The sequence below is a fragment of the Oncorhynchus tshawytscha genome, unplaced genomic scaffold, assembly GCF_018296145.1.
Source record: "Oncorhynchus tshawytscha isolate Ot180627B unplaced genomic scaffold, Otsh_v2.0 Un_contig_6405_pilon_pilon, whole genome shotgun sequence".
Taxonomy (NCBI): Eukaryota; Metazoa; Chordata; class Actinopteri; order Salmoniformes; family Salmonidae; genus Oncorhynchus; species Oncorhynchus tshawytscha.
Window position 1 is genome coordinate 63152 of NW_024609638.1, and position 11533 is coordinate 74684.

General features: G+C 40.1%; 1 protein-coding gene across 1 annotated transcript; it reads right to left on the reverse strand.

Moving 5' to 3' along the window:
• Nucleotides 1-4322: 4322 nt before the first annotated feature.
• Nucleotides 4323-10841, reverse strand: LOC112263383 (B-cell receptor CD22). The gene is made up of 11 exons (XM_042316550.1): nt 10822-10841; nt 10245-10526; nt 9813-10076; nt 9013-9285; nt 8574-8840; nt 7505-7774; nt 7125-7388; nt 5027-5290; nt 4762-4852; nt 4620-4683; nt 4323-4517 (listed from the first exon to the last, which is right to left on the reverse strand). Exons 2-11 carry the CDS (start codon nt 10285-10287, stop codon nt 4329-4331), a joined length of 1989 nt encoding a protein of 662 aa, XP_042172484.1. The 5' UTR covers nt 10288-10526; nt 10822-10841; the 3' UTR covers nt 4323-4328.
• Between the last annotated feature and the right edge of the window lie 692 nt (nt 10842-11533).

An 11533-nucleotide genomic window follows, 5' to 3' on the forward strand; every position in this document is an offset into this window, starting at 1 on the left:
TTTCATGGTGTGCTTTTTCTGTAAAGGTTTTTTTTAATCTGACACAGCGGTTGCATTACGGAGAAGTGGATCTATAATTCCATGTGTAACACTTGTATCTTTTATCAATGTTTATTATGAGTATTTCTGTAAATTGATGTGGCTCTGCAAAATCAGCAGATGTTTTGGAACTACTGAACATAACGTGCCAATGTAAAATTAGATGTTTGGATGTAAATATGAACTTTATCGAACAAAACATACATGTATTGTGTAACATGAAGTCCTATGAGTGTCATCTGATAAAGATCATCAAAGGTTAGTGATTAATTTTATGTCTTTATGCTTTTTGTGATCCCTCTCTTTGGCTGGAAAAATGGCTGTGTTTTTCTGTGACTAGGCACTCACCTAATATAATCGATTGGTGTGCTTTCGTCGTAAGGCCTTTTTGAAATCGGACACTGTGGTGGGATTAACAACAAGTTTATCTTTAAAATGGTGTAAAATACTTGGATGTTTGAGGAATTCTGTTGTTTGAATTTTAATTGGCCTGGTAGCAAATGAAAAGACTATGTCAAATTTAGAAACGTGTCATATCTGAAAATGTAGCTAGCTAGAATCTCTTACCCTTATACATCACGGTTGGACGCGTCTCCTGATGATTTGGTTGCCCTTAGTTTGAAGATGTAATCCGGAGACTAGAATTCCACTGATTTCAAAACTCGGTCCTCCAGAAAGTGGAGAGCTAGTGTTAGCTAGCTAATAGTTAATAGTACACTTTAGTACACTAGCTAATAGTACACTAGCTAATAGTACACTTTAACTTGACATTAGGTTTACGTAGTTTTACTACACAATAAAAAAATAAAAGCCGCATTAGACAGGATTACCTAGATTTACTGACCAGCTCAAATAGACAGAAGTCTGCTTATGGCAGACCAATCTGAACTCATCTTTCGGCATATCCATCCCACTCATTATCTCAGCCAATCATGGCTAGCGGGAAGGTTGCTGACTTTTTCTCTGGTTAAACCAACTAGGCTCGTAATTTAACAATTGTATTTGTATTTACAGATGGAATACAAGTTTGTTGTTAAGCCACATGAAAGTTCACATGTTCAAGAAGGCATTTTGATTCAAATGCATTTTGATTTTTTTTTTAAAGTTTACGTTCTAATGGCTCTCCTGTGAAGTAGTGACCTGCGACACACGACTAGTTTCCTGAAAAAGGTCACATTTTCTCAAAATATCTTTCATCAATGTTTTTTTTCCCGGGATTGACACTTAACTAGCGAATTCAGACAATCCAATCTGAGATCGAAATATGTGAATCTACGATGCTCACAAGGTCTTTTTTGATAATGGCTAATCAAGAAAGAAGTGGGCAGAGTCAGGGGAAACCAGCAGAGGATTTTAATTGAACCTTTATTTAACTTCGCAAGTCAGTTAAGAACAACTTCTTATTTACAATGATAGCCTACTGGGTTAACTGCCTTGTTTAGGGGCAGAATGACAGATTTTTACCTTGGGGATTTGATCCAGCAACCTTTCTGTTACTGGCCCAACACTCTCACCACTAGGCTACCTGCCTAACCAAACACGATTCAAACAGAAGATGGCAGTAGATAGAGATACCAATGAATTTACACAAAATTGAAGGTAAAATAATATTTAAAAATAAATAGTAAACCATCCATGTAAAAATATTGTGTTATTAAGAGTTGACATGGGAGTGGCTTATGAATTTAGTGAACTAGCTATCTCCGCCAGCTTGTTAGCTACATAAAGCAGACATTGTTCAGCGATACCGAAAGTCTGAACGGCCATTTTGTGTGAAAGAGTCTTCAGCTGACTGATCTGAGTATTTGGCCAAATTATATTTTTTTAGACCTGCCATGCATACAAGTCTGTCTGTCTGTCTCGGTTTATTGAGTCATATTGTGTCTGCATTTAAAAAAAATGACAATAAATAATATTTTATGTAACTGGTTGTGTGTCTAGGAGCTGGACTTTGCTTCTTCTGAAAGTGTGTGTGTACATTTTGTATGGAAATAATGATTATGAAGGTGAATAAACCACTATTGCTCTACAAACTAATGTAAATGTATTATTTGTAGTTACTGTATGTACAGTACAAGATTGTGATTTTAAAAGCTTTTAATTTTCTCTCCAATGAAAATACTGTCATAACAAGGTAAAAACAATGACAATGAAGTTTGATAGATTGACACTTCACACATTAGTAAAAAAAAAAAAAATGATAAAATTAATAAGAAACATTGAATCAAGAAGAACTATTTCCTTAAATTTAAATTTGAGTCAAAACAATAAAAACAATGAAACAAATATATTTTTAAAAATCTAGCAAACTTATATGAAGTGTATATAAATTAATTGAATTTATTTGCGAAACAGACATATGAAACAAAATGTACTTGCTGTAAAAAAATGTATAACCTTGTAGCATCATACCCAAGAACACTCGAGGCTGTAATCAACCAAGGTCTGAATACTTATGTAAATGTATATTTCAGTTGTTTAGTTTTTTGCAAACATTTCTTAAAAACAGTTTGTTGTGTTCAGGTCTTCTTGGTTCTTGGTTTTGTTGTGTTCAGGTGGTCTTGGTTCTGGGTTTGTTGACTGTTCTATAGATCTCAGAGGTGTCCTCCTCAGCTGCTTGTGCCGCCGTGGGTCTGAGGAGAGAGAAACAGAAATTATGCAAATCTTTGTCCCAAATACCCTATACCCTTTATAGTGCACTACCTTTGACCAGAGCCTATAGGGCTCAGTAGTGCACTAAAGAAGGAATAGGGTACCATTTGGAACGCACTGAGAACAGTTCCTCAAACTCATCATCACATCCCTCCGTCATTATAGACAGGTCATAGCAATGACCTTGTCCATTATTGGGTTGGTAGTTTACAATATTATGGGATATCCCCCTTTTTTTTAAAATTTTGCCTAAATGACATACCCAAATCTAACTGCCTGTAGCTCAGGCCCTGAAGCAAGGATATGCATATTCTTGGTACCATTTGAAAGGAAACACTCTGAAGTTTGTGGAAATGTGAATTGAATGTAGGAGAATATAACATAATAGATCTGGTAGAAGAAAATACAAAGAAAACACCAACCAGTGTTTTTTTTACCACAATCTTTGAAATGCAAGAGAAACGTCACTGTTAAATCCATCACTCTGGTTGTAATTCCGATAGAGTCCACAAGATGGCAGCAGTGTATGTGCAAAGTTTCAGATGGATAACTTGGAGTATGACTGATCCTCAAGACTTTTAGTGTGAAGTCCCCAGGTACATTTGAGCAAATCGTGAAGGAGACATTCGCATTCATATTCCATTTTTCTGCAAAGAATATCGGCAAATCTGAATCCTTGGACTTTGATTTAGCTTTCCAAGTATTAGTAGCCATATTATAAGTTCAGCATCTGCAAAACAACCAGTTTTCATAACATCATAACTCTGAATATCCTTAATTTTTGTCCAAAATTAAAAGGCATGCTGTCGTACAAGGTTAGAAGATACATTTTACAACATATATATGGTTTTTGGATACTCCCGTAAAGCCCAGCTCGTTGGCTATATAGCTAGATTTTTTTGACCCTGATTGGTTCTTATTTAACAAACGTACAGTTGTTCAAGTGATGTCCACCCACGTGACCAAATATGGTGTCCTATAGGATATACTAGACCCCTAATGAAATAGTAAAATCTTATTACCTTCTAGGATCTCTGAGGAATATTTACGAACGTGATTTTACTCATTCAAACAACGTTTAGGGTGAGATGTTCACAGATTTTTTTCTTTACAAATTGAACAAGTGGAAATAAAATAAAATACATCGATATTGTGTGCTATGTGGACCTTTTTAGGATATGAAAAAGGATTTTATCTAACAAAATGACACTTCATGTTACTTCTGGGACCCTTGGGATCTTAAATCAGAGCAAGATTTCAGAATGTAAGTACACATTTCACCTTCAGAGGTGAATTTATAAAACCCATCACGTTGAAAAAAGGGTTTAGTTGTTAGGAGCTCTCCTCAATAAATTGGACAGTGCAGTTATATTAACAAGAATGAAGGCTTTCACTCGATATAAGACACTTCTATGTACCGACATTTGTTGTTACTCTAAAATCTGTGATCTTGATATAATGCGCTGCATGATTTACAATTGTCCCATTGACGGAACACCGATCCTTAAGAAGTTGGAAATGACATCACTAGAGGTCACTGTTTTGGTTATTGATGACATCTACTACAATAAGCCGCAGCATATGAATGACCTTAATGCAGAATATGCTCACCGGGTGGTAGCACAGGGGGTTGAATTTCACAGCAGTGTACTGGACATCTCTGTCCTGTTTCTGGGGTTGAGGCAGTTGGACGATGGAGCACAAAGCTCTTCCTGGTTTTTGGAGGGAGAGACGTGGACGCTGGTGTAGTGAACGTCATCCTGACTCGACGGTGACTGCTGTCTCTGCTGCATGGCTATGTTGTCATAAAGGAGAGTAGAGTCTCCCTGATGGGGAAAGAGTATAGACAACAGGAGTAGAAAAAGAATACACAGTTCCACAAAGAATACACAGTCATCACAGTCATCTTCTGATTCCAACGGACTCACCTGTCCCTCGTCTGCTGTGTCTCTGGTTTCTATTGTGCCAGAGGTGGATTTGGATGCCTTCTTCCTGTTTTGGACATTCATTTATTAATGATTAATGAAGTTAGTTACAAATCAGAGTGATAAAAGCTAAATGTTCACTCACCTGAACCACATGAAGCCAGAGAGACAGAGTATGAGAACCAGAACAACAATTATGATTCCTACAGCTGCAGTCTTAATTGAGGTATGTTTCCCTATAATAAAATATGAATGATATGAGTACATGGTATGTTGTAAACTGAAAAGAAAATCACATTAAAGGCTTGGGAATCGTATAAGCCAACACAAAAGTAAAGTGTAATAAGCCAAATTTAGATTAGATTGAAACATGTAATTGTGTATTTTGCGTATTGAAGATGAACCTTTACCTGCTACAATGATCCTCAGAGCTGTGGAATTCTCAGATGCTATTTTATTCCTGGCCTCACAATAGTAATGTCCACTGTCCTCAGAGCTGATGTTAGTGATGTTGTAATTCTGTCCTGACAATACTGGTGAGGTTACATTCTTCTTGTACCAGGTGTAATTCTGCACAGGTGGGTTGGCATCACTGCTGCAGGTCAGAGTCACTGAACTGCCCTCCACTATTTCACCAGAGGGACTGACTGACACTGAGGTGTTCTTTGGGCCATCTGGTGGACAGTATGAACCAATACAGTGTTTTAAAACAGTGTTTTACATTAGGAGAATTATGGAACTTGGAGGTAAACTCAGCAAAAAAGAAACGTCCGCTCACTGTCAACTGCATTTATTTTCAGCAAACCTAACGTAAAATTATTTGTATGAGCATAAGATTCAACAACTGAGATTGATAAACTGAACATGTTCCACAGACATGTGACTAACATAAAGGGAATAATGTGTCCCTGAACAAAGGGGGGTCAAACTCAAAAGTAGTAGTCAGGATCTGGTAACACCAGCTGTACTAGGTACTGCAGTGCATCTCCTCCACATGGGCTGCACCAGATTTGCCAGTTCTTGCTGTGAGATGTTACCCCACTCTTCCACCAAGGCACCTGCAAATTCCCGGACATTTCTGGGGAGAAGGACCCTAGCCCTCACCCTCTGATCCAACAGGTCCCAGATGTGCTCAATGGGATTGAGATCCGGGCTCTTCGCTGGCCATGGCAGAGCATTGACATTCCGGTCTTTCAGGAAATCACGCACAGAACGAGCAGTATGGCTGGAGGCATTGTCATGATGGAGGGTCAGGTCAGGATGAGCCTGCAGGAAGGGTACCACATGAAGGAGGAGGATGACTTTCCTGTAACGCACAGCGTTAAGATTGCCTGTAATGACCACAAGCTCAGTCCGATGATGCAGTGACACACTGCCCCAGACCATGACGGACCCTCCACCTCCAAATCGATCCCACTCCAGAGTACCTGCCTCGGTGTAACGCTGATTCCTTTGACGATAAAAGTGAATCTGACCATCACCCCTGGTGACACAAAACCGCGACTCATCAGTGAAGAGCACTTTTTGACAGTCCTGTCTGGTCCAGCGACAGTGGGTTTGTGCCCACAGGCGACGTTGTTGCCGGTGATGTCAGGTGAGGACATGCCTTTACAACAGGCCTACAAGCCCTCAGTCCAGCCTCTCTCAGCCTATTGCGTACAGTCTGAGCACTAATGGAGGGATTGTGCGTTCCTGGTGTAACTCAGGCAGTTGTTATTGCCATTCTGTACCTGTCCCGCAGGTGGGATGTTCGGATGTACCGATCCTGTGCAGGTGTTGTTACACGTGGTCTGCCACTGCGAGGACGATCAGCTGTCCGTCCTGTCTCCCTGTAGCACTGTCTTGGGCGTCTCACAGTACGGATATTGCAATTTATTGCCCTGGCCACATCTGCAGTCCTCATGCCTCCTTGCAGCATGCCTAAGGCATGTTCACGCAGATGAGCAGGGACCCTGGCATCTTTCTTTTGGTGTTTTTCAGAGTCAGTAGAAAGGCCTCTTTAGTGTCCTAAGTTTTCAGAACTGTGACCTTAATTGCCTACCGTCTGTAAGCTGTTAGTGTCTTAACGACCATTCCACAGGTGCATGTTCATTAATTGTTTGTGGTTCATTGGGGTGGCAGGGTAGCCTAGTGGTTAGAGCGTTGGACTAGTAACCGGAAGAGTTGCAAGTTCAAACCCCCGACCTGACAAGGTACAAAATCTGTCGTTCTGCCCCTGAACAGGCAGTTAACCCACTGTTCAGGGGCAGAACAGTGGGTTAACAGTAGGCTGTCATTGAAAATAAGAATTTGTTCTTAACTGATTTGCCTAGTTAAATAAAATTGAACAAGCATGGGAAACAGTGTTTAAACCCTTTACAGTGAAGTTATTTGGATTTTTACGAATTATCTTTGAAAGACAGAGTCCTGAAAAAGGGACGTTTCTTTTTTTGCTGAGTTTATTCTATGAGTGAAATATAAGGATGTGTGATTCTCTCATCAAAAGATGAGATGGTTAGGTGTACTTACACTGAACATCTACAGAAATTGTAGAAGAGTTGAGACCTCCATATTCATTCTCAGCCTCACAGTAGTATTCTCCACTGTCCTCAGAGTTAATGTTGGTGATGAGGAAGGTGTTTTCAGATCCTTTCGGTGAAGCTCCATTCTTCTTGTACCAGGTGTATTTGTCCACAGGTGGGTTGGCATCACTGCTGCAGGTCAGAGTCACTGAACTGCCCTCCACTATTTCACCAGAGGGACTGACTGACACGGAGGTGGTCTTTGGTTTACCTGATAGAAAGATGAATGTCCCAAAGTGGTACTGTCACAATACTTTCATTTTGAGTTTTTAAAATATATCTGTTAAACCACACGAGTACAAGATGGAGAGGATCTGCAATACTTACACAAAACCTTTAGAGGAACAAGCTTTGATCTTTTGCATCCAACTTCATTCACTGCCAGACAGTAGTATTCTCCTCTGTCCTCAGGGCTGATGTTAGTGATCCTGTAACTCCATCCAGAATGTCTCATTGAGGTTTCAGCTCCATTCGTCTTGTACCAGATGTAAATCTGCACAGGTGGGTTGGCATCACTGCTGCAGGTCAGAGTCACTGGACTGCCCTCCGTTATTTCAACAGAGGGACTGACTGACACTGAGGTGTTCTTTGGACCATCTAGTAAATCATTTTTAAAAAATACATTAAGGCCTAGATTCTATGACATCTGCGATAGCCGACACCTGCATTGCGGTTGTTTTGGCGGTGTCGTAGTTGGAACTGCATTAGAGCTGTCAAATCCACAAGTAAATCCGGGCACTATACCTCAAGAGCACATTGTCATTGGCTGCACAGAGTCGCATTAAGGGAAATCCCATGCAGTTTTGTTTACAAGTTGGAACACTGGAATATGAGATGTAATCTACACCTCAATTAGGCTGATAGAAATTATCATTATTTTAATTCATGATTTTAATTTGAGCATCATTATTTCTATATTGCCATTCTCGTTGTGAACTTCTAATGGGAGTGGGATGGGTATGTCTTCATGATAATGATCAAGATCAGCTGGGATGGGTATGTCTTCATGATAATGATCAAGACCAGCTGGGATGGGTATGTCTTCATGATAATGATCAAGACCAGCTGGGATGGGTATGTCTTCATGATAATGATCAAGACCAGCTGGGATGGGTATGTCTTCATGATAATGATCAAGACCAGCTGGGATGGGTATGTCTTCATGATAATGATCAAGAGCAGCTGCTCACCAATTAGACAGCTACAACGCAGTTACACCTCCAACACCGCCAAAACACCAGCTATGTGAGTGTCGGCTGTCGCCGATTAACACTGATTGAATCTAGGACTAACATGTGCCTTATGCTCTGCTTTAGGACCAATGCCGTTCAAATGGTTGATACATTTTAGATGTTAGTTTCTCCAATATTCCAACACTGATCTCTACTTTACTCACATTTCACATCAATGTCGATATACTCAGACCTCCCTGTCTTCATCCCATTCCAGGCCTCACAGTAGTACTCTCCAGTGTCAGATGACTTGATTTGGTTGAAGACATGCTGTGGTCCTATCATACTCTGATTGCCACCTCCATTCTTCTTGTACCAGGTGTAACTCTGCACAGGTGGGTTGGCATCACTGCTGCAGGTCAGAGTCACTGAACTGCCCTCCACTATTTCACCAGAGGGACTGATTGACACTGAAGTGTTCCTTGGGCCATCTGGTGTAAAAAGAAACACGAGTTCAGTCAGAGAACTATCCAAAAGATTATTCACTTACATAAAACAGTCAAATAAAGAGATTTGGGCTTTGATATGGTTTAGGATTAATGCAAATTATTGACTTCATTAAACTGATTCCAACATTCCAACACTGATCTGTACTTTACTCACATTTCACATCGATGTTGATTGACTCAGACCTCCCTCTCTTCATCCCATTCCAGGCCTCACAGTAGTACTCTCCAGTGTCAGATGACTTGATTTGGTTGAAGACTTGCTGTGGTCCTGTGATCCCGTAGGAGACAGACTGATAGCCAATCTTCTTGTACCAGGTGTAACTCTGCACAGGTGGGTTGGCATCACTGCTGCAGGTCAGAGTCACTGAACTGCCCTCCACTATTTCACCAGAGGGACTGACTGACACTGAGGTGTTCTTTGGGCCATCTGATAAAAGACCATTATAAATTCCACAAATTAACTTTTAACAAGGCACAGCTATTAATTAGTTTAAATGCATTCCAGGTGAATACCTCATGAAGCTGGTTGAGAGAATGTCAAGAGTGTGCAAAGCTGTCATCAAGGCAAAGGGTTGCTACTTTGAAGAATCTCAAATATAAAATACATTTTGATTTGTAAAAAAAAAATAGGTTACTAAAATATTCCATATGTGTTATTTCACAGTTTTGATGTCGTTACTGTTATTCTACAATGTCGAAAATAGTAAAAATAAAGAAAAACCATGGAATGAGTAGGTGTGTCCAAACTATTGACTTGTACTGTATATTATCTTGCCTTTCTGAAAACATTAGATTTAGCAAATAAAGTAAACCAGTAGATTTTACAGGTCAGTTTGAAATAATTACATTCACATTGTGAAAATACATACTCAGAGAAGTGTATATTAAAATGTTTTTTGGTTCATCATTATTTAAGCAGTTTAAGTATGACCAAAACATTAAAGATGTACGTACACTGAACGTCCACAAATACAGGGGAAGAGGTGAGACGTCCATATTTATTCTCAGTCTCACAGTAATATTCTCCTCTGTCCTCAGAGATGATGTTAGTGATGCTGTAACTCTGTCCTGATGCTTTTGGTGAGGTTACGTTCTTCTTGTACCAGGTGTATTTGTCCACAGGTGGGTTGGCATCACTGCTGCAGGTCAGAGTCACTGAACTGCCCTCCACTATTTCACCAGAGGGACTGACTGACACTGAGATGTTCTTTGGGCCATCTGGTGTAAAATAAACATTAGTTCAGTCAGAGAACTATCCAAAAGATTACTCAGTTACACAAAACATTAAAATAAAGAGATTTGGGCTATGATTATCGTTGAGTATAATTCAGTTAAAATGATTGATTTCATTAAACTGATTCCAACACTGATCTGTACTTTACTCACATTTCACATCGATGTTGATTGACTCAGACCTCCCTGTCTTCATCCCATTCCAGGCCTCACAGTAGTAGTCTCCAGTGGCAGATGACTTGATTTGGTTGAAGACTTGCTGTGGTTCTGTGTTTCCATTGGAAAACCTCTGATAGTCACCTCCATTCTTCTTGTATGACCAGCTATAACGCTGCACAGGTGGGTTGGCATCACTGCTGCAGGTCAGAGTCACTGAACTGCCCTCCACTATTTCACCAGAGGGACTGACTGACACTGAGGTGTTCTTTGGGTCATCTGACAAAGGTCCAATATAAAGTCATTAACATCTTGGTTATAGTATTATCAAATCAAACTTTATTTGTCACATGCACCAAATACAACAAGTGTAGACCTTATCTTGGCTTTCTGAAGAGATTAGATTTAGTGAATAAGGTAAACCAGCAGATTTTACAGGTCAGTTAGAAATAATTACATTCACATTGTGAAAATACATATTGACAGATGTGGATGTTGTATAGTAAAATGTTTCTTGATTTATCATCATTTTAGCAGTTTACAAATATGAGGAAAACGTTAAAGATGTACGTACACTGAACGTCCACAAATACAGGGAAGAGGTGAGACGTCCATATTTATTCTCAGTCTCACAGTAATATTCTCCTCTGTCCTCAGAGATGATGTTAGTGATGTTGTAACTCTGTCCTGATGCTTTTGGTGAGGTTACGTTCTTCTTGTACCAGGTGTATTTGTCCACAGGTGGGTTGGCATCACTGCTGCAGGTCAGAGTCACTGAACTGCCCTCCACTATTTCACCAGAGGGACTGACTGACACTGAGGTGCTTTTGGGGGCATCTGGTAAGGAATAATGTGTGGAGGGGGTTATCATGTGACAATAGTGCAATCAAGACCTTGCATCAGTTATCAGACGAATCAAAGATAACATGACATTGACAGGTCAGAGAACATTAACTAGTCAAAACATTAAAAGAAACACATTTGGAAAGGTGCTTTACGTGACCAACCAGATGCTAAACACTGGTTGTCTACGCGTCTCTAGACTGTGTTAGCCCATTGCACTAAAAGCTAGGTATTAGCGAATGGTTGTAAGCTTCAGGTAAGGGTTAGGCTTCTCATTATGCAAGCGTAGTTCACTGAACCACCTCCACTTTATATTCCATAGGCCTCCACTCTTCTGGGAAGGCTTTCCAGTAGATGTTGGAGTTTTGCTTCCATTCAGCCACGAGAGCATTAGTGAAGTTGGGCACTGATGTTGGGGGATTAGGCCTGGCTCACAGTTGGCA

Coding starts and splice junctions, on each gene's coding strand:
- LOC112263383 (XM_042316550.1), bottom strand. CDS start 10,287: ATGAAGACAGGGAGGTCTGAGTCAATCAACATCGATGTGAAAT. Junction 10,077..10,244: donor AATCAACATCGATGTGAAAT/GTGAGTAAAGTA, acceptor ATTTTACACCAG/ATGGCCCAAAGAACATCTCA. Junction 8,841..9,012: donor AATCAACATCGATGTGAAAT/GTGAGTAAAGTA, acceptor TTTTTACACCAG/ATGGCCCAAGGAACACTTCA.